Consider the following 23998-nt stretch of genomic DNA (forward strand, 5'->3'; position numbering starts at 1 on the left):
CAAGCACAAAATGAGACTTTTTCAGACTTCACTCTGGAACTTGCTCTGCCAAGTGTTAAGAACCCGTTCTTCTCTCATCACTTTCAAATAGCTTTTGAAGACTCATCCTTTCAGGTTATTCTTGAAATAAGATGCTTCTCAAACCAGCCACAACAACTGATGGTACGATCTACAAGTCACCCCTAAGTAGACCCTACTGCCTTTAAGTCAGGGTGCATGGTATTTAAAAGGATTTTACTGTTGTACATGTCCCTAGATTGAAAAGGACCCAAAAAACTATTTTCACAGTAGTAAGTATGCTGTTCCATAACACTAGGGTGCAATATTAAATACTAATACTATATCTCAGGAATTGCATTAGTGAGAAAAATAATTGAACTTGTTTAATAGTTATTAAAATCCAATTCAATTGTGAAGTTGAAATGTTACCAAATACAAAGGAAAATTAACTTTTAGAAAGTTACCTTTTCCATACCTGAAGCCTCTGGAGGTCCATTTGCATTTGTACTCCTACTTCTACCAGACAGAAATTAGTATTTGAACTGGTGTGAAATGCCTCCCAGGAGCAAACCATTGGTTGACCTGAATGATTAGAGATGACCCCTTTGAAACTGATAGAAGATGCAGGGTGGAGATATGAGAAATTTTTGACATTATAGTGTCAAATGCTGTTTGATTGTCAAATCATACTTCACAGGTCTGCTGGGTCTTTTCAGATTATACTTGGAGCATACACACCCTGTCACAGGCAAATGTTAGCTGACACCTGGGCAAGGTCCTTCCTTTGTCCCACTAGCCAGACAGGGTCCATTTGCATTGGGTCTCTTTTTGACATTACAATGTGCAAGTCTTCTTGGCAAGTCTGTTGTGTCAACATATAACTCTTCGGACGCAGGATGTCAAAACAATTCTTATGTATCCAGTGTCTATTTGTTGAAAACCCTACTTTCTGTTCTACAAGACTTATGTTTCTAGGTTTAATGGGGGCACAGGGGCTGCTTCAAATTGTATTTTAGTGTTAGATATGGGTGAACACTAGAATTATCATAGTACAATCCCCACACACTGGAAGCCCTCAGACCTCAGGTTTAGTAGCCCAAGACTTTTGCCATCTTAGAAATGCCCAAAGTGGGTAAGGGTAGCCTTGAGAAGCTTTACCCCCTTGGTTAAGGTATCAGGCATAAAAGTGGCATCTCCAGGCAACCACTTCACAACACTTCTGAACCTGTGAATCAGAAAAAGACTGAATCTGCTGTCTGAGACAGCAACAGAGCTGTAAAGATTGAATATGCTTTCACTCTTGTAATCAGGACAAAGAAGTTGACTTCTGTTATGCCATTAATTGTGTTTGACCACTGAGTTTGTGTTTCACCACTGCGCATATTAGTTGTTTAATGTTCATCAGTAGCACATTACATGTTGTATTCAGTTTAGCTGCCTATTGGCTTTAACGTGGCATTAGACATTACATTCTGTATTCAGTTCAGCTGCCTATTGGCTTTATCGTGGTGTTAGACATTGCAGTTGCGACATTAAAGATGACCTGTGTTTTTCTACATGGTAGACCAAGCTGTGTTTTTCGTATTTTGAATTCTCACCGAGCCCTAGCGTGATAAGAGAGCGCATATTTTAGTGCAGAAAACAGTCTGACCTTGAGGGGGGTGTCTCGAAACGGTAGCCAACTTTCGACACATTCCTGTCAAGGTTTACCTAAACAAGCCAGCATTTTTGCTATAAACAGTGTCCCTGGGAAGCAACAGGGGGAATTTTCCAAGACTTCAGTCAGGAGCAGACGTCAGATGCCTGACCTCCCGTATGGATGGAAAATCTCTTTCTTGCAGTTGAACAGGAGTCATCAACTTGCAGGCATAAGAAAGATGACGAGCAGTGATAGGGCCTACGGTGATGAATTTTTACTTTTATTCTTTGCTTTGAAGTTATGCTATAATATAATCAGATGTATTTGCTGTGTACATTGTAATTGAGAATCACTTTGATATATTTTCCTTTCATTGCTGTGACTACTTTTAAACGTGTGCTTCCAACCTACTAATCTCATCTCTCAGGAACCTTGTGGTGAAGTAATAATATTAAATGTCTTCTTTAAACTAAAAAGTGCCTTCCAGAGAAGTTTTGTCAGCTCGGTCATAAGATAAGTGAAAGCAAAACATTTTGTGTGAGTCGTCAGTCTGGGAGTCGAATTGGAGATTGGAGGTGCACGATTTAAAAGTGTAATTGTTTTTGTTGTTTAGAGAATTAAAGAAGCACAGCAGACCATGTTAGAAAATGCATATGAAGTTAAACTGTCTTATGGTGCTGTGAGAAACATGTTTTCTTGTTTATCAGGACTTTCTGAGTCTTGGGATGAGTGCTTGCATAAAGCAAAAGTGTTTTCATACTTGGAAAATGTGCTTTTTGAAAGAAATGATGTCCTTTTGTTCTTGACAGAATTATTTGGATACTTTTGTTTGCTTACAGAAAAATGCATGAGAGATGTAAGCAGTTAGCACATGAAAATAAGAATTTACGTGAGCAAATAAGCCAGAACAAATTATTGCAAGATAAAACTGAAATTTATAAAGCTGTTACAGGAGAATCTGGCTTTTCCCATTCCAGTAATGAGGAGGTTGAAAAAGGTGGGGGACTATGTGAGTCTCACGAGCAGAGCGGAAATATCCGTGTGCAGAGCAGCCCACGGTTTTTGGCAGGAGTTGAAGTGCATGCCTTAAAAGATTAAATTGAGCACGAAGTTGACGATGTTATATTCAGACCGCTTTTGCAAAGTACGATGTGTAAAATTAATTCAGAAAAGGCAGAGGTACTGTAGCAAAATGTGCAGTTTCTGGGAATTCAGTGGAATCCAGAAAATAGACAGATGTTGTCACAGGTAAAACAAAAGATTTTAGAGTTTCTTACTATTTGCACTAAGCAAGAGACACCAAGTTTCACAAGCTTGTTTGATTTTTGGAAACAGTATAACCCTCATCTGAGTAAAATCTTAACACTTTGGTACAAAGTAACTTGGAAAAAACATGAGTTTAAATGGAGTCAGAAGCAAATGCGTGCTTTTGATTTGGCAAATTAAATAATCCAACAGACTTTAGATTTGTGCGCAGTGCAAGAAGGAAACGCTGATTTACATGTAAACCAGGAACAATTTGCCACCTTGAGTATGTGGCACAAACAGGGGAGGACAAGGGTGCCCCTGGAGCTTTGGATTAGAAAACTATCTGACTTTGTGGAGCGCTTTACTCCTTTTGAAAAACAGTTTTTGACTTGTTATTGGGCTCTAGTATATACTGAGCAAACCACATTAAATGATAATGTAATTCTGAAACCTGAACTACCAAATATGCAGTGGGTGATGAGTTCACCTAAATCTCACAGTATAGGACAGGCACAAGAGACTAGTATCATACTTTGGATCTGGTACATACAAAACAGGGCTCAAGTAGACCTACAGGCACTACAACCCTACATGAACATGTGTCACAAGTCCCTTTACAGGATGAGGAGAGAGTGTAGAAGGTACCATAGGTAAAAGAGTCACCAGTGAAATTGAGTGCACCATTTGAATTCTTGTCCCCTGAGGATAGAAAGCGTGTTTGTTTGACTAATGATTCATTGAAATGCATGGATACTAAAAGACAATGGAAAGCAGTATTATACAATCCAGTTACTGGAAAGTTGTTGTCTACCACAGGAAAAGGAAAAAGTAACCAATATGCAGAGTTGTACAATGTGTGTCAGACCTTAAAGCAAGAGCTGCTTGAGACGTGTCATTTTTACACTGATTCTTGGTTCACTGTCAAAGGATTGGCCGTTTGGTTTTCCAATTGGCTTGTACATAACTGGTCAATTAATTCAAAGGAGGTGAGGAACAAAGAGTTGTGGAAGGGAAGGTGGGAAATGTTAAAACAGAGCATAGTCATGGATGCTCATTGTCCCATTGACTCATTAGAACACTGGTTCAATTCCCTTGCAGATGTTAAAGAGAAAAGTGCAAAGACAGAAGTGTCAACCCAGAATTCTGACTTGGTGGAGATGACTAAGTGGGCGCACCAGAAATGTGGACACCTGGGAGAAAAAGCCACTTACAGGTGGGCAGAGATTAGAGAGATGCACATTCCCCTAGATTTGATTGAAACTGTGATTTTGCAATGTACTATTTGTCAGCACGCACAACAGAGATCTGTTCCACAAACAGTCAAAGATCAGTTGGGGAGAGGAAAGTTACCAGGACAGATATGGCAAATTGATCAGGTTTTAGGGGGAGTGATTGCTGCGGATTACCAAGTTGAAATCAAAGTTATTCTGATAACTAGAAGAGAATCTGATTCATTCATACAGATTGGAGACAGAATTGCCCAACTTATCATAAGTGCAGTGAATGGAGGTTTGGTAAGGAAGGAGTCTGCCCCAGCCCTTCTGACAGTGCAAGGAAAGGGAAGCTGTGGTGCAGCAGATAAAAACCTCAGCGCTAAGGTGTGGGTTGAATCCCCAAATGACCCTCTAGAACCTGCAGAAATCATAACAAAGGGCCCCAATAACGTCCTGCTGATTATAAAACAAGGAAAAAAGAAAGGAGGGCACATTACAGATGACAAATGTTATTTGAAAGAAAAGTCATACTTTTTTCTTTTGCAGATCGTACTACGACTCGCCACTGACCATGAGTGTGCTGTGTGGTCTCCCTTCAGGTGTTTGCGTGTGGGGTCGGGGGAGGGACCGCACCCCCAACCTGAACCTGACTGATTAAAGTACAAACCCCATGGATCTATTTTGCGCAACTGGCGCCTTCAGTTCAAGTTCTACATGGGATCAATATTAAGTTTGTCAACTTGTTTGATTACATTCTTCCACTGGAACTAAGCAACATTGCAAGTTAACTGTCAGTGTTTTTTCATGTGGAAACCTGACTTTCACTTACATTCCAACAAACCTTTCAGGTGGACCGTGTAACTTTACATGTGTAGAACTCATGCTACATCAACTTGCTATTTTGGAGACACTATTCAATCAGTTATTATCCCAATCAGAGTAGATAGGTTTTCAGTCTTTTCATTGTAGGTGTATCTGATTTGAAAGGTTATGAGATCAATATATTAATCCACTTCCATTCCTTTACAGTGATTGTTTTTTATCATTCAAATCTGATTTGCTTATAATGTTTTTTTTTGTTTGTTTGTTTGAAATAAGATCAATTTAAACAAAAGTCATTGGTCATAAGGTGGATATGTTATGCCATTAATTGTGTTTGACCATTGACTTTGTGTTTCACCACTGCGCATATTAGTTGTTCAATGTTCATCAGTAGCACATTACATGTTGTATTCAGTTTAGCTGCCTACTGGCTTTAACATGGCATTAGACATTACATTCTGTATCCAGTCTGCTGCCTATTGGCTTTAACGTGGCGTGAGACATTGCAGATGAGCTGTGTTTTCCACATTTTTCGTATTTTGAATTCTCACCGAGCCCTAGCGTGATAAGAGAGCGTATATTTTGGTGTTTTTCTTTAGTGCAGAAAACAGTCTGACCTTGAGGGGCATGTCTCGAAACGGTGGCCAACTTTCAACTCATTCCTGTCATGGTTTACCTAAACAAGCCAGCATTTTTGCTATAAATGGTGTCCCTTGGCAGCAGCAAGGGGAAATTTTCCAAGACGTCAGTCAGGAGCGAACGTCAGCTGCCTGACCCCCCGTATGGGTGGAAAATCGATTTCTTGCAATTGAACAGGAGTCATCAACTTGCAGGCATAAGAAAGATTACGAGCAGCGATAGGTCCTACGGTGATGAATTTTGACTTTTATTCTTTGCTTTGAAGTTATGCTATAATATAATCACATATATTTGCTGTGTACATTACAATTGAGAATCACTTTGATATATTTTCCTTTCATTGCTGTGACTACTTTTAAACGTCTCTCAGGAATCTCGTGGTGAAGTAATAATAATAAATGTCTTCTTTAAACTATGAAGTGCATTCCAGAGAAGTTTTGTCAGTTCGGTCATAAGATAAGTGAAAGCAAAACAACTTCAAAGGTCATAAAGCCGACCTCCTGATCAAATCTGCAACAAGCTACAAGAGACCTTTCCTCCAACTATGTAGCTGACCAGTTGCAACTGGACCTGGACAGGACCCTTCTGTAAGCTTCTGCCTGACACCCAGTTAGTCTCTAAGCGCCTCTTATGAGGTCATGGGGGCTTTAGAAGGATCTCCTATGACCGATTGGGACTTTGAAGTCTAAAGGCCTGATTTATATTTCACCAGGCACAAACGTGACGGATATCTCATCCGCTGTATTACAAGTGCTTTATGTCCTATGGCACTTGTAATATAGTGGACAGGATATCCGTCACCTTTGTGATGCAGTATACTGTCTACCGAAATATAAAACAGGCCACAAGTCAGAAGGTAAAGTCTTTGGCCATGACAAAAGTGATTGGCGATCCTGATCTGACCCACCATCAACCGCGGTCAGCACCAAATTTTTCATGGGTCCTGTTCTTCTGTGACCATTGACAATCTTTGACACTTCGTGCTTCTTTGTGCTATTACTACTTAAAACTTTACAAATTCATACCTGCTGCAACACGTTCTTGATTTTTGTTGTTTTGGTATCATTTTGTTTATTACATATTATTCTATCTTTCTATTTTTAATTTCACCTTCATTACCTTTTTTTGGTGCTGCCTAAATACTTAACACATTGTCCTAGGTTAAGCCTGTCTGATCTGTGCCATAGTTTCCAGGGGGTTGAGCTCAGGTTAATTTAGTGACTTTGAGGGTTGACTCTGACAAGGGATATGAATATTCCTTGTGGTGGGTACTAAATAATAATCAAATTACTGACACTGTGCATCCCTCAGTAGAACTGATTAACAATAAAGATCACAGTTCTGAGGTAAAATTCTTCTTTGCTTCTTACCGCAGGCTGCAGACTTAATTTTTAAAGATAACCAGTTAGTTGTTCTGTGTTTTTTTTGCCTGTGTGATGTTGTATACAACCACAGGGGTAAGGTCCATAAAGGACTGTGGAGAAACTGGCTTGAAAAACAATACCTGCTAAGTGTTGTGTTATCTGCTAGACTGTCAGTAATCAGAACATGGAGGATTTGATAGGTGGAGTTAGGTAAAACTGTGCTCAACATTGCTCAAGGGTTGGTTTGCTCCATAGTCAGGTCTACAATTGCCAAGGGGCTCCTGTTCTAAGGTTAGCATCATATACCAATAACAAGCTTAAAGACAAATACAAAAAGAGTGGCATGAAGGATGTGATTTCTGGCAATATTTACAACATACATCCTTGGGTAATTTCACATTGGAATTGCTTGTGGTGTCCAAGGTGGGCAATAATAATCAGATATATGAGGATGGTGTCACCTATCTGTGAGTGATTCTTTAAGCTGTCAAAATTTATTAAAAGGGGAAAGCATCTGTAGGATATTTACAAAGGATGTACAGCATGATAGCATGCCTTTTGATATCACAGTGGTGAGAAAGAAACAGTAGTTGTGTGTTGTTTTTGTTGGGTTTAAGAGACAGTGATTAACTGACATCAGTTTTAATGACAGCCCATTATACATTATTTGGTAGTGGAGAATGGGGCAGAGAAGTGTTGGTTCTTTTAAATAGAAGCCTTTTCACCATAAAGACCTATTCTGCAGTCATGTCTGCTTATATCAGTTTGGGAAATTTATGGGCTATGTGCAAGCTTTCTGGGAAAAAAGTAGAGCATTGCTGAAGTGTAGTAGGCATAGAACAATACGGTGTAAACGTTGTCATATTAAGTACATTAACATGACCTGCTGATCATATAGAAGTGAAAATTTGAAGACCTTTTTAGGATAGAGAACATGAACATTACCTGCTTGTTTTCACAAGGATGCTCATATTTCAATGCACACATTTGGTAGGATGTCTGTGTTAATGTGCTGGAATCAGGCTGTCATTTTCTCGTGTGGCACCAGAGAGAGCCTATCACTTAAAATTAATTTATTATTTAGTTATTTATTTATCGGGAGAGTTTTATAAAGTGTGAACATGACCCAAGGCTATCACTGCGCTGTACATAAAAAACCCACATTTCGTCATGTAACACGTCATCACTGAATATATACTCAAAGGAAAGATATGTACAAGACCATCTTAGGTGGGGAGTTGACGACTATCGATAATTATAGCAGCAGCAGGGCAAGCAAGGGCTCCCTGCATCAAACCCTTCCTGAGTATACAGTGTCAGACAGTTCAGTCAAGACTCAGATTAGGGGACTTCATGGTAGGAATCTGTTCATGAGGATCAGTTTTTTATAATAGATTTTGTATTTCTGAATTTTAAATAGTAGTGTACGTAATTTTCTATTATTGATATTAAGATTGGAGGAAAAGTCCATTTCTTTATTATTGAATTGTGGAATAATTACGTGAGACATTCTACGAGTCAGATCATACTGAAAAATGGTGCTTGCAAACATTCAGCAAGTGATTATTTGTTTGCAACTGCTACTGTAATGAATATGGTAAGGTACCACACTGAGGACAGTACTCAAGTTAGGCAGTTTTGCTAGGAATGCTAAGTTTTAGATATAATATGACCACAGACCAATGGATGGGGTATTAAAGCAGTGAAAGGTTACTCATTGCTGAATGATTCTAAGATAAGTCTCACTGACTTGCAGGATTGTAATAAACGTTGAAGTTAGGACGTGTATGAGAGGTATCACCTTAGGAAGAACATGGTCATTCTAAAGCATCAGAGGAGAGGATATGAAGAAACTAGGGACACCCATGTGGGTGGAGACACAAGGGAGGGATCCAGGGGGAATTAAAAAAGAGAGAGGGCTGTAGTACTAAAGAAGGTATAAGGTTTTCTAAATGTGGTCAAAGAATCAGAAGTGTAGCTCAAGGTCACACTCCAGCTTGAACAAATGTGGGCTCTGAAAATGGTATTTGTAAGCGCGTTTTTCATATTACAGTGGTACGGGGACAGTCCTTCAGCTTATGGGACACCACATGTTATTGTATTTTCACTGGGGTCCTCGAATATTTGAACATAACAAATTTGGGTATGGTTTAATGCTCTTAAATGTAAGAAAAGTTTACAGAAGGATTTTATTTCGGATTCCATCATTTAATTTACACGAGGAGGCAGGGCTCAGACATTTACCTTCCCCTATGAGTCCAATCAAAGACAATTGGAAAAAAAGAGGACTTGTAAGGAGATACAGCAATAAAAATAGTTATACACAGACAGAAATGGTGACTGTTACCTGAGATGGAGTAGAAATAGAGTCACACATGGGTTCTGGACAGCTGAGCAGGTGCACCAGGCCCTCTGTGATTTGAATTTCGAAGTACCCCTTCAAACAGTCTTTACAGTAGACATGTTGGCACACCATGAACTGTGTACATTCGGTGCCCAGCTTTTCTGAGAAGCAGATGTTGCATGTGTATGCTTTGCTCTGGAAGCTCCTCAGCTGCTGAACCTGATCAAAGTCCAATATGTCCCTTATCAGACTGTCCAGTGACTCAGCCTCTTGCACAGCTCGTGAATCAAGGAAGTCATAGGTCACCACTGCTTCGGATACTAATATATCTGACTCTTCTTTCAGTTGGGTTTCATATCTCTGACTGTCCATCCCTTCACCGAAAATTGTGACTTCATAGGGAGATGTGATTTCCAGGTGCTTTAGAGTCTCTTCTTTTAGAAAACGCATCCATGTAAACAAAATTACAGAACCTTTCTTCTCCTCCCACAAACGGTCCAACTCCTTGCAAAGAGATGAGAGCTAAAGAAGATGCAGAAACACTAGTTGCTTATAATAAATAGCACACTTGATTCAACCTTTTCTAGAAGTGCAAAGTATTTAGTCTTGCAAATTGGAATTCTTTATAAATAACCTTTTTCGGATGTACATTTAAAAAATATTTACATCTCTAAATAGAGGAGTTATTTCATTTTTTGGTTGTTTACAATTTGGTATTTATCAATGAGCATAATAATCAGATCTGTCATTACATACAAACATGTACACTTGCTGGCCTTGACTCGGTATTATGGCTTACGTGTGTCCTCATGTCTTATAGGGGTCATTTACAGTTTGGCAGAGCAGAAACCTCAAAATAAATTAGCGGACCTCCCAACCCACCACACTCTCTTTTAGTCTGCTTCTTTTCGAGGTGAGTGAAATGTAGGATTTTCACTGGCAGAGCTGTCTATGCCAGAGGAAACCCTTAACCAGGAGAACAATCCCTCAATTAGCTTCCTGGTCATAGTGGCAGAAACACAGCCCTATTTATCCTGGGGGACCATCAACTAGATATCCCTGTCTGGAACTGCCATTTTAGGCATAGACAAATATGGTGTCTTCAAACACAAACAGAGAATCAAAACATCAGTATTTCATGAGACGGCGGGATCTGCATGGTCTGATGACCATTAATTACAATGATATAATTTTGCCTTGGCAACAATGTCTTCATCTTCAATGGCACCTTTTTTGAACCAAGATGAGGCACCAGAATTTGTGACACATCTGCTCCTATCTACAGAATTGTCTAGCTGAGGTAGTGAAAGGAGGAAGTGGCAAGGAGTGACCCCCCACAGTTACACAAATTTGAAGAACATACTGTGGTCTATAAATTATCATCTGTCGATTTGGTACAGCTGAATTAAATGATTACATTCCACGCTGACTTACTTCTACCGAATCGTCAATTTACCTAAGCAGAAAATGTATCTACCATCAGTTCCCTGGACACCAGAATAGATGCTGTAAGTGGCCTTTTGAGAATCAGAACCTTTAGAAAAGCAACTGCCAATTGCAGCAGAAAGCATTCAGCAGCCACTGAAACACGGTATTCCTACCATTCCTTATGAGGAATGACTTAAACGAAAAATAAATTGCTAAATGGAAGAGTAATTTGTGAAATACACAGAAAACAGGGCCAACAGAAATGCTACCTCATCTACTTGATCCTGGAGCATAGGAAAGGAAAAGTAGGCGGTCTTGTGAAAAATAGCAAAATATATTTGACAAAACATTATGGTACCGAAGTAGGACATGTGAGAAAAATCTTGCACAAATATTGGCTGATACAAACAAAAGATACAGACTCACAAAATGCACTTGGCCCAAATCTATTAACGACCTTTAGGAAAAGTAGATGGGTCACTTAGGGCTTGGCACGCAGGCAGCACCCAGAGTGCTGCTCATGACCTCCTGGTCAGTGTCTGCTGCCCTCCCAGCTCCTCTGGCTGCTGCTGCCTTCTGCCTTTCTCCTCTATTATTTGCCTTTTCTTTTCTTCTCTGTCACGCTTTCACTTTTGCATTTTCTGCCTTTTTCTTCTATCACAACTTCTTTTTCCCTAGTGCTTTTTCCTTTCTCCCTTCTTCCTCTGCCCCCCTACGATGCACCTTTCCCACCATCCCGCCCCCCAGCTGTCTGCTCCCCGCCCCCCTTCCCTTCTTAATGTCAACCGCAGCGCTGAGAGAGGGAAACTGCACTGACCTCCTGGTCAGTGTTTGCTGCCCTCCCAGATCCTCTGGCTGCTGTTGCCCTCTGCCTTTCACTTCCATCATTTGCCTTTTCTTTTCTTCTCTCTGTCGGTCTTTCACTTTTGCATTTTCTGCCTTTTTCTTCTATCACCCTTTGTTTTTCCCAAGTGCTTTTTTCTATCTCCCCTCTTCCTCTGCCCCCCTTCGACTGCGAAGCACCTTTCCCGCCCTCCCGCCTCCCAGCTGTCTGCTCCCCGCTCCCCTCCCCTTCTTAATGGCGGCCGCAGCTCTGTATGAGAGCAACTGCACTGACCTCCTGGTCGGTGTCTGCTGCCCTACCCAGCTCCTCTGGCTGCTGCTGCCACCTGCCTTTCTCTTCTATCATTTGCCTTTTCTTTTCTTCTCTCTGTCACTCTTTCACTTTTGCATTTTCTGCCTATTTCTTCAATCACCCCTCGTTTTACCCTAGTGCTTTTTCCTTTCTCCCCTCTTCGTCTGCCCCCTTGCCCTGTGAAGCACCTGTCCCACCCTCCCACCTCCCAGCTGACTGCCCCCTCCCCTTCTTAATGGTGGTGTTATTTACTGATGATGTGTTGCTATTTTTTGTTATTGCATATAACCAAAAGTTTGACCACTCGCACTTCCCGCCCCACAGGCCAACATAACCCCCTGCATATAGTCTTTGGCGGCTCACAATGCGGACCTGGTGCAAAGCGAGACCTTTGGTGGTGAGGACCTACATGCAGCCTCTGTTTGGACATAAACCCAAGCACAGACTGTGCCTGTGCTCAGGGGGATTGAACCACACAGGGCAAGGGCTTTGGCTAAGCTCTGTGGTAGTCTCTCTTATGGCCAAAACCTGCAAAGCTCTGCCATTCAATCATGCTTACTAAAGATTCAGCGCAGGTCCTGCTCTTTTTCTTGGCCTATATAATGTTCACCTCCAGGCATCCTGTAATGGACACCACAACACATACTTTCTGTTGCTTCTTTCTAAGCATAGTGCTGGGGTCTGCAGACCTGGAAGAATGACCACAAACCACCATTGGACGATAAGAGAAAATGCTCCTATGTTCAATGAGGTTTCTTTATATTTTGAAAATGTTTCAGGTTTGCAAAATGCCACAATATATTATAGTCTCAGATTAAACCTTTGAAGGCCACCCAACAACTTTTTGTAACATAAATGTCTCAGAAAGTACTGAACGGAATTACACCAAATGAAGAAATGTCCCCATTTTGATTAAAGTTCTAATTTCATACTAAGATTGGTGGAATTTCATTTAGTAAACAGTTCTATGGGAATATGCTTATGAAACACAACTTAACTCCAACCTACGAACAGAACCGCACAGAACATCTTACATATAATGTCACATGGTGAAATTATACCCCTATGCCTACATTTACATAATTAATAATAATGTTTTCTATGATGTGATTCCGAATAAATAATGTACATGCCAACATGCAGTTTTGGTCGCTAAATACAATCTGCGGCTTCTAAAAGCATATTTGACTTTTCTCCTCCATGGGTGATTCATGGTCATCCTGATCCTCACATGGCTCGACACGCTTCTCTACAGATGTTTGCCAGTTCTTCTTTCCTTTGGACTACTAGAACAAATAGAAAGCTAGAATAAGGATTGAAATCCAACTCAGTCACAAACAATACCCAGGAGGTTCTGGGAAACCAAGCTCAGAGCATGACCCAAAGACATACTATGTTAGCACAGCTCACTGGGAAAAGCCAAGGTCTTGCCCTTTAGGACTATGGGGGAGGGAGCATAGGTCGCACCGTTTCTGGGATAGAGATGGGCACAGAGCGTGACCCAAATCCAAATTGTGAGGCCCGATCTCACTAGCCCTGTACAAAGGCAATGTCCTATAGTCTCTTTGGGGAGGCACTGAGCAAAGGTTTGACATAAGTCAGTGCTTTGCACCCAGGGCTTGTTGATCACAGCCAAAGTCTACATATCTTAATCTCAATGTGAGGGGTTACTTTGCAGAGCATAACTGTTGCTAGTATGTGCTGAGCATGACCAAATAACATACTAAGGGATATTGGGAACAGGTGAATTAGGAGCAGAGTGTGACCAAAGGTAGCCATTTGCCATCACTGAAGGCTATGACGATCAGATACTCATGTTTGTGGTCTGTGTGTTGGCCATGGCTGAAGGTCATGCTGATACATAGCTTGTATCAGAGGTGGGGAGACTTGGTGCAGGGCATGGCTGCAGTGATATCCAGTCTGCAATAAGGTATAGCATTACTGTTGAAAATTGAAAATGGCCCTTTCTGCATGGTTATCCCCAAAGGTTTTGCTTTCTCCACCTTTTTTTCCATCCTTGTTTTTGTTGGCTTTACGTTTCTGGACTCTTTACCACTGATTATCAGTGCGAGGTGCATGTGCTTTCTCCCCTAAAACTTAATATTATTGGCGTACACCTGTTTGGCATATTTAATTTACCTGAAAGTCCCTTGTAAAGTGGCATTCCATATAGCCAGGGCTTGTAAATTAAATGCTACTAGTGGCCCTGCAGCACTGATTGCGCCACCCACAGAAGAAGCCTTTCGAACCTGTCACAGGCCTCTCACTGCAGGGCCTGCATTCGCAGTTTGCTCCCACAGTGACCTGCCATTTCAAACTACTCGCCAAGGGCTAAACTCGCCTTTTTCTACACCTAAGACACCCCTAAGGTATGCCTATGGGCAGGGTGTTGTGTATATAAAAGGTAGGACATGTACTTTTATGTTTTACATGTCTTAGTAGCGATAAACAGGCTATTTCATTTTTCACTACTGTGAGTGCTGTTCCACTCATAGGTTGGCAATGGGAATTCCCCTTATATATATTTCTAAGTGGTAATTTCTGATCTGAAAGGAGTAACATGGGCATGTTTGGTATGTTTGGAAAGGTAGTATAAAATCCTGCTTACTGGTGTATTTAAATTTTACATTTCTATTTTAGAAATGCCACTTTTAGAAAGTGGGAATTTCGAGGGCTTAAACTCTACTGTTTTGCAGCCTGTTTCCAATCCACTTCTAGGGCAGAGTGACAACTACACTTTCCAGCCAGCCACAACACAGGAGGGGCTGGGTGTAACATGAGAGGTATCTGCATCCGTCTGCATACTGATAGTCTTCCTGGGCTGGGAGAGTGGGAGGCGGGGCACACTTACATTTGTATAGGCTGCTTTATGCCCTACTGATGTCTAGAGCCAGGGCTATGTTGAAAGGATTTTTGTTACACTTGAAATTGTTCTTCTGAAGTCACCCCTTGAACAAAGACATTTTGGAGTATAAGTACAGGGAGGAGTATCAGTACAGGGGGTCTGACCTCATATTTTTAGAGCACTTTTTGAACTGGGTAGAACCTTTGCGCTGCACAAAGGACTTATCTGGACTGTTCTTCTGCTGTTGTCTTGCTGCCTGCTACTGTCTGGATGGCCGAAATGATTCAATGCATTGCTTTTCTGCTTGTTGTCCAGCCGTTAGCTTCTCCCGGACTCTGTTCTACCAGAGGACTGCTGTTTTTTCCAGGAGGAACCGCCATTTGGACTACCTACCTTATGTGCTGGCCTGCTGCTTGCTTCTCCCATTCTGGGCCCACACCTAGTTTTCTCCAGGGGCTTACCATCTGACCAATGCTCTCTAAGAGTCCATGCACTAGCAGGATTGTTGTGGAGCTCTGAGGCTGACAAATCCTCAAAATAGCATGAGGAGAGCACTTGTATTTCCACTTTATTCTGGCCATGTATGTGTGCATGTGTGCGCTTCACTCTTCACCCAAAGGTTCCCCGAAAAGCCCAGCGAACATGGGGGAGGCACAGTTTATGGCTCCTTGCCTCTTGGAATAAGTGTGTGGTGAGCGCTTGTTTGTTAGCTCCTAGTGTGCATTGAGCACTGTACACCCTCTTGCCTTTCGGAGCGTGTTGAATGCTCCCCTGGGAGCCGCTGTTGGCATCTTGCCATCAGCCCTGCTCTTCGTTGTTTGAAAGAACCAGACTGATGAGCCCAGTGATGCCGCTGCAGCGTGAGGGAACCCCAGGGAGGGGGGAGAGCAGAGCAGAGGAACTCCACCGCCTTCGTGTGGTAGGCAGGGCCTGGCAGCCCTACAAAGACACACCAACCTTTCTTCTACATGGGCCTTGGGAGAGGAGTAGCCCCCAGTACTGCATTGGAACTGGCAAACCTAGAGAGGGGTGAGACCTACCCACACTCCTATGTGGGCTGCGCTGGAGGTACCAAAGAGGACAGCAGCCTCACAAACCTGACACCAACAGCTTGCCCCACTTGCCGTGAGGTACCCCCGCCCTGCGCTTCTTAGTGGGTAGCTCTGCAGTCACCCAGCAGGCTGCACTGTGATTGTGCATAGCTGGACTACAAGTAGCGGTCCGCTGCCTTTCCCTAGTATGCATGTGGGTGATCCAACAAGGATGCCCCACTGATCCTGGCAGTAGGTGCCTGTGAACACCTGGCCCCTGTTGTGACAAACCTTGGAGGTGGGTGGGCATTAGCCGCAGCAACATGACATAGAAACATCATCCTTGATCACTGTGTAAAACCATCACCATATTCAGGAAGGTGCTAGTAGATGTGCAGGGGTTCTTGCGCCCTACGATGTCTGCCAAGATTGTAGTACCCTGTGTAAGAGACACACAAGTGTCTCTGTACCTACGTTTTGGAATCCATGTATTCCTTTATTCCTTTATTCCTTTATTCCTTTATTCCTTTTCGTGACACAGGATGTTTCATATGATTATTTCCTAGCTGGTTACCTTTCCTTCTCTAAATATTCACTGATGCTAAAATGTATGTCACTGTTAATTATTGCATTACTCAAAATAACGAGTACTATTTCAGTAATGTTATATGATACACAATAATTATAATGCATATGCTTTAATGCTGCATTCCTTGCCCTGGGGCTATAATATCTGTTGTTTTGCCTTGCATTGTCAGGAGGATGATTATTATCTAAGGATTTGCACACTATGCACAGTACTTATGATATATGTTGTTTTTGGTCTTCTGATGTACATATCTAATATAGGAAACATATTATTTATATAACCCTGTGTGGATTCTCATTTGTGGTGTATTTACTGTGTAACTGGTGTGAGTGTGTTGCGCAAATGCTTTACACATTGCCTCTGGGGATAAGCCTGACTGCTTTGTGCAAAGCTACCGGCGAATGAGCACAGGTTATCTTTGGTGTGTACCCTACTTGCCCTGACTAGAGTGGTGGGTTCTGCCTGGCTTAGGTGCCTACCAGAGCCCACCAGAAACCCCACTTCTAACATTGGCGATCTGCAGTCAGGATAGGACTTGTGTATGTGTGATACCACAGTATTACACACACTCTGCACTTAGACCAGTGGCTCCCAAACTTTTGACTTCTGTGGACCCCCACATTATCATTACTGCAACCCAGGGACCTCCAATGATTTATTATTGGAATCTGGGGACCCACATGGAGGCACTGCTGGAAACTGGGGCCCAAGGGCTATACACTGTTGATTATTTGAACCACAAAACAATGCACAGAAAATACAGAAAGAAGCATTCCATCAAACACACATACAAATAACACATTTTCTTTTTTTTAAAGTGCAAATTTTAATAGGATGAATTGAGCTTTTCTAAATTCATTTGATTGTTTGATGCACTTGCACCTCTCCCACAATTGCATTTGAGGATACTAATTAAATTTTTAGACTCCAGTTTCAAATTCCTTGACATTTATAGGACTTTTTAAAATTTTCAAGTGTACATTTAGCCACTTTATTGATATACACTTTATTAATCTGTTAATATTTGTAAATTTTCTAAGCAGTCACAGACCCCCTGAGGAGGCTTTGAAGGCCCCTTTGGGTCCCTGGAACACAGGTTTGGAACCTACCTACTGACTTAGACCATTACGTGTTGTTGTTTTTCTCCAGTTCTCTGGTCATTTTTATTGTTACGCCTGGCAATCTTGTTTGCACCAGTATTACCTTAGCAGATGGAGGGGTTAATCTTTGATATCAATCTCCTGGCATATTACATCAGGGGTGAGCTAAAAGTATTCTACAAGGAGATGGGACTGAAGGTGTCCAAGAGGTCCACAAGCTTAGATCTTCAGGAAGCCCTGTATGCCTTTGAGGAAGCAATCTGGGGAGACCAGATGGTTATGAGGAGGAGTCTTGTGGAGTAGGAGGAAGAACACTTTGGGATCCTTAAGAATCTTAAATCCTGGAATCTCCTAGAAGATTCTGAATCAGTATCCCTGGAAGGCAGTGGCCCTGGGAAGAGTGAAGAGGAGGGAGAATATGACGAGGCAGGGACACCAGTAAAGAGTGAGGATCCCATAGGTATGGAGTCCCTTACTGGGTCTAGTGCCAGGAACAGTGTCACCTTCCATACTGTGTCCCCTGAGGAACTCAAGGATAGACAGACTGAGGGGGACCAGAGGTTGTAGCTGGTGCAGCTGGCAGTAGAGGAAAGAAGGCTGGAGACTGAGAAGGCCTCAGCAGAGAGGATGGAGGAGGCTGACTGGGCCTTCGCCAGGGACAAGCTTGCTCTAGAGGAAAGGTAACTTACCTATGAGCATAGTTCTAGAGTTCTGGACTCACCAGCGCTGCAGGTGGGGTCCAGTGGTGGCAGCAATTGTGAATCTAGTGTTAGGAACACCATCCACGCACCCACAGACTTGGTGCCTTGCTTCAAGGACGGGTCTTACAAACGTGCTGGAGTATGAGAGTGCTCTGACAGTGTGCACGATCCTTGCGGAGGTTTGGGGACCTTGTCTGGGGAGTTATATTCCTAGTGATGGGAGGGATGTCATACTAGCCCTAGATGGGAGAGGCAGATAGAGGTACACCCCCATGAAGGAAGCCCTGATTGCTAAGTATGGAGTCACCCCTGAAGAGTATAGGTTGAGGTTCAGAGGCAGTAGGAAATTGTCTCACCAGTCTCGGGCTAGTTTTTAGAGGATTGTTGCAAAACACTAGATGGATGGATGTTGGGTAGCACAGTAAACAATTTGAAGTGCTGTACAGTCTGATTGTCAGAGAGCACATGTTCTGTTGTTGTTTTCTAGGGATAAGCCAACGCGTGATGGTGTGCATGTTGTCTGACAGCAGGGGGCTTGCAAAGGAGGCAGATCTCTGAATGAGTACCAGAGGCTCTATTTAGGCACTTGGGAGTGACCTTAAGGGAGTGGCTCAGTTTTCCCCGAGCAAGGATGGGAGAGGTTCAGAGTAGCCCATACAGGTCCCCTTGTAGTGGGTAGAGTGCAAGGTCTCATGTCCCTTCTCAGAGGAGGAGGAGAGGTGGGGGTGGGAGACATCCCAGAGTGCCCTATGCCCAGCACCAGACCCAGGTCTGAGGGGGACCCAGGAGGGGAATCTAGTTTGTACCAGGAGACCATCCACCAATGGAAGGGCCCCATAGTATCAGGAGAACTGCTGATACAAGTGCCCAATCAGTTCTGGTGGGGTAGGAGGAGGAAAGACTCACCCCCGTCCAGCCTAAGGGTACATACCCTGGGTTGGAGGGCCAGGTTCAGGGTATAGCCCCTGAGCTGGGAGGAGGGGCGGCAGCAGCAAGCATACCTACCATTTTGTTTTCTGGGGGTACCACTCCTTGTGGGAGGGTACAGAACTCTAGAAGGAGGAGCAGGGGGAGGAAGGACTAGCATCTGACCCAGGTTCAGCCTAAGGGTGCAGATCCTGGGTTGGGAGATCAGTTGCAGGATAGAACCCCTGTACTGGTGGGGGAGCTGAGCAGGACAGCTGACACAAGCACCCCGACAGTTCTGGAGTCTGGGGATACCACTTCCAAAAAGAGGGTACGGAACCCCAGAAGGAATGGGCAGGGAAGGACAGCCACATCCCCGACTCCTGCCCAGCCTGAGGGCATAGATCCTGGCCTGGAGGACCAGTCACAGGATACCACCCCTGAACTGGTGGGAGGTGGAGTGGAGGAAGGATTTGATGCACCTGGGGCTACCGCCCCCCACTCTGAGAAGCCACAGAGGATAGACACCCCTAGATGGTCTGGGTCCTGGCTCTTGACACTGACAGCTGTCAGTGGCCTCTGGTAGTTGCCATCCTTATGGACAGAGTTGTCCTTGGGTTTGGGACAGAAGTTAGACCCCAGTGGTGGAATGGGCCTCACCACTTTGTTGGCCATAGGGGTAGTGTCTGCCTACTGGGATGCATCTGTGAGCAGATTAAAGTTAGGTGAGGAGAAGGATTCCCCATGCGCTAAATGAGTGGGTTCTGAGAGTATAGACAGAGGGGTGCACCTGGATTCAGAGAGGCACAGTACTGGCATGTGACCCTGCAGTGACAGGCCATTGTCCACGTTCTATCGCCCCAAGCAGGGAAGCCCAATAAGGTATTGACTGATTTATTGAAATGGCCCTTTCTGCAGGTTTAAACACTAACATTTTGTCTTTCTGCTCCTATTTTTAAGAGCTTCTTTTAGTTGGACTCAGGATTTTGGGCAGTTTACCACTGCTAATCAGTGCTAACGTACATGTGCTCTTTCCCCTGAAACTTGGTAGGATTGGCTTACACCTGTTCAGAATATTTCATTTACTTGTAAGTCCCTTGTAAAGTGGTATACCATGTGCCAAGGGCCTGCAAATTAAATGTTACTAGTGGGCCTGCAGCGTTGATTGCGTCACCCACAGAAGTAGCCTTTCAAACCGGTCTCAGGCCTGCCACCGCAGCGCAGTTTACTCCCACACTGACTTGCCTTTTCAAACTACTTGCCAAACCCTAAATCCCATTTTTCTATTCCTAAGTCACCCCTAAGGTAGGTCCTAGGAACTCCCATGGGCAGGGTGTTATGTATATAAAAGGTAGGTAATGTATTTTTATGTTTTACATATCCTAGTAGTGACAAATAGCCTATTTCGTTTTTCACTACTGTGAGGGCTGCTCCACTCATAGGTTAGCATTGGGAATTTCCTTATACATTTTTAAGAGGTAATTTCCAATGTGAAAGGAGTAGTGTAGACATGCTTGGTATGTTTGGAATGGTAGTAAAACGTCCTGCTTACTGGTGTCGTTGGATTTTGCATTACTATTTTCAAAAGTACACTTTTAGAAAGTGGGCATTTCTCTGTGCTTATAACTCTAGTGTTTTGCAGCCTGACTTCAATCCACGTCTAGGGTGGAGTGACAACTATACTTTGTGCATACTTTCCAGACGGCCACAACACAGGAGGGGCTGGGTATGACAGGAGAGGCATCTGCATCCATCTGCATACTGATAGTTTTCCTGGGCTGGGAGAGAGGGAGGTGGGCACGCTTACATTTGTGTAGGCTGTGTTCTGCCCTCACACAAAGGGCTGATTTACCCCCTACTGATGCTTGGGGCCAGGACTGGGTTGAAAGGGGTTGTGATTTGAAGTCACCTCTGGAACAAAGACATTTTGGAGTATAAGTACAGGGGTTCTGATCGCATATTTTTAGGGCACTTTTGGAGACTGAACATTTGTCAGAAGGACTGCTGCGCTGCACAAAGAACTCATCTGGACTGCTTTTCCACTTTTGCCCTGTTACCTACTACTGGCTGGGTGGCCTAAAGGACTCTCTGGATTGCTTTTCTGCTTGTAGCGCTGCTGCCAGCTTTTCCCTCACTCTGTTCTACCAGAGGACGGCTGTTTTGCCAGAAGAAATCTCCATTTGGACTACCTACCATAAGTGCTGCCCTGCTGCTTACTTTCCCCCTCTGGACGCTGCACCTAGTGTTCACCAGAGGCTTACCCTCTAAACCCTGCTCACTCAGAGTCCCTGCCCCAGCAGGATTGTCATGGGGCTGTGAGGCTGACAGATCATCAAAATTGCGCATAGGAGCACTTTTGTATTTCCACTTTATTTGGGCCATTAGCGCATGGTGAGCACTACATTTTCCTTTTCTTGTGGTCTGCACATGGTTTGCACTACATTTGTCACCTGAGTGTCCTCCAAAGAGCCCAACATACGGGCGGGGCACGGTTAATGGCTCTATAGAACCAGTGTTTGGTGAGCACCTATTTGTTCTCTCTCAGTGTGCACTGAGCTCTGCACACCCTGCTGTCTTTCAGGGTGTGTTGAACGCTTCTCTAGGAGCCTCTGATGGCATCTTGCCATCAATCCAGCTCTTCGTTGCTTTAAAAACAACCCTCCCGACATGCTCGGCGGCACTGCAGTGTGAGAGAACAACAGGGAGAAGTGAGAGCAGAGAAACTCCACCGCCGTAGAGTGGTGGGCAGGGCTGGGGACACGGGAGCCAACATGGCGGCCACATAATTTTGCTGCTCAGCACTGTCCCACAAAATCCTGTTTATTGCAGTGGCTGCAGCAGGTGACTGGTGCCGTTGCGGCTCGATTGTTGCCTGAGTGCCCACTCCATTGCCCATTTCGTGCTGGTGGAGGAGGTGTGACGGTGAGGCAGCGGGGTGGTGTGAGTTGGGGCCTACGAGCCCAGGGGACTGAGAACCAGCTGAAGTGAAGGGGGCCGAAGTGTGCTGAGGGGAGGCCTTGACCCGGCATGGCCTAATCACCCTGGGCTGACGAAGAGTTGATGGTCTGGGAGAGCAGAGGAGGAGACGGACACCCGGAGGCAGAGGCACTGGGGCCAGTGCTGCGCTGCAGTGGTATTATGTTGCAGTGTGGCGGTGCCTGACGGGATACTCTGATGGCCCGTCGGGGCACCAGGACTGGCGCGCAGATCGTTGTTACCTGCTCCTGGGGCTGGAGGCGAGCCTTATGCCTGATGGGGCCCCATCCGCTTGGCCCGGGCAGCGGCAGTGAGTGCAGCGCTGTGAGTAGCAGGGCTGAGAAGCCTCCCCATATGCAGAGCGAAGTGGGGGATGACTGGGCTTGCGGCGTAGGCCGTCAGGGAGGCTGAGGGAACAGAGCTGTCCACCGCTGTCCCCTGGAAGGGTTGAAGAGCTGAGGGGGCGACAAGGGAAAGCAGACCCCCCTCCTGGATGAACGATGGCCTATGCTTCATAGCGATCCTGCCCCTCTGGGACCCTGACACCCCAATGCCTCTACAATAAGGTGGATGAGCACATGAGAAGATTGACTATATCCAGAGGTGCCGCAGCAGATGGTTGTTCCCTCGTGGGGCTCTGGCAAGTTGGTAGTGCGACCTATGTGTTTGAATGGTGGTACATAGCGACGGATGCTTACCTTTGCTGTGTGCCCTTGGTCTTGGTGGGGCTAGGTGCTTGAGAGGATGAGCGCTGTGCCTCCCAAATGCTGTTGGGAAAGGAGGTGCTGAAACCTTTAGTGGATTCATGAGTGGTGAGTGTGCGGAGCTGGTGCCAGTCTGTGACTCCTGCACTCTGTAGAGAGGGCGCTGACCTCCGCTGTTCTAGATGAAGGAAAGGCCTGCTTGGGCCCTGCGCAGAGGATACTGTGTGCCTGGCCTACTGTGCGGGGGTGACACATTGGCGAGAGGCTGTGGCCCTCAACAGCAATAGTCATGGGGAAACCAAGCCCCAAAGCACAGCGGCAGCCTGGGCCCACCCCATAGGACTTGCAAAGAACCCCGAAGAGGGACGAATGTAGACTCCATGACACAGGGAATGCATGAAATCCTCAACAAAATATGGGGGCCATTGAGGATTCCAAGCTTACACTACAATAAGACATAGGCAAGGTCTCTGCGGAGTTGAGTTTGCAATGTGTTGATCATCAGAAGCTTTCAGATAAGGTGAGAGATGTGGAGTTCTCGGTGGCCGACCTGCAACCATCCCATCAAGCTCTGAAGCTTCAGGTGTCGCAGCTTGTGGACAGAGTAGACAGAATGGAGCGTCGGGTGGAGGACGCTGAAAGCCACAGTCGACGTAACAATATCCACATTGTCAGTTGGCCGGAGGGTGTAGAAGGAATGAATATGGTGGGATTTCTGGAACCTTGGCTGCGTACTCTCATGGGTACGGACAGTCTCACGCCATTCTTTGCCCTTGAGAGGGTGCATCTTGTCCAGGCGCGCCAGCTGCAGCCTGGTATGCCGCCCAGGCCAGATGTGGCTAAAATCCTTCATTATCATCATCGTGATCTGTTGCTGCGGAGGGCAAGTGAGGCTGGCCCCTTTGGGGTGGAAGGGGGACAGGGCACTTTGTTTCCGGATTTTACAGCGGCAGTGCAGTCCGAACGCACCTCCTTCCTGGTGGTAAAAAAAGCACTCTGAGATGAAGGGATATCTTACGCCTTGCTCTTCCCCTCCAGACTGAAGCTGATGGTGGACGGCAACACGCTTTTCTGTCAGGACCCTGAGGAGGCCTGGGCATGGCTGGAAAAACACACATCTGGCACAGACAGATCATGGGTGGAGTTGGTTAAGAACCACCAGCACTGCAAGAGAAGAAGGCGTTCCAAGAGGCGTGCCCAACGAACTCGGCTCACCAAGCCCACACCGATCCAGTAGGAGGAGGGGAGGCTGTCGGTATTTCATGCAGTGGCCTCACTGACTGAGACCAACGTATTGGATAAAGAGAAGGAGA

General features: G+C 44.6%; 1 protein-coding gene across 1 annotated transcript in view; it reads right to left on the bottom strand.

Annotated features, from left to right (window-relative positions):
* The window catches only part of LOC138304560 (E3 ubiquitin-protein ligase RNF14-like), a 168394-nt gene that overhangs the window by 98200 nt on the left and 46196 nt on the right, over nt 1-23998 (bottom strand). Inside the window, exon 4 of the mRNA XM_069244719.1 lies at nt 9274-9792. Within this exon, the coding sequence (XP_069100820.1) occupies nt 9274-9792 (519 nt within the window). The remainder of the gene's footprint in view (nt 1-9273; nt 9793-23998) is intronic.

Source organism: Pleurodeles waltl, chromosome 7, assembly GCF_031143425.1.
Source record: "Pleurodeles waltl isolate 20211129_DDA chromosome 7, aPleWal1.hap1.20221129, whole genome shotgun sequence".
In the NCBI taxonomy this organism is placed as follows: Eukaryota; Metazoa; Chordata; class Amphibia; order Caudata; family Salamandridae; genus Pleurodeles; species Pleurodeles waltl.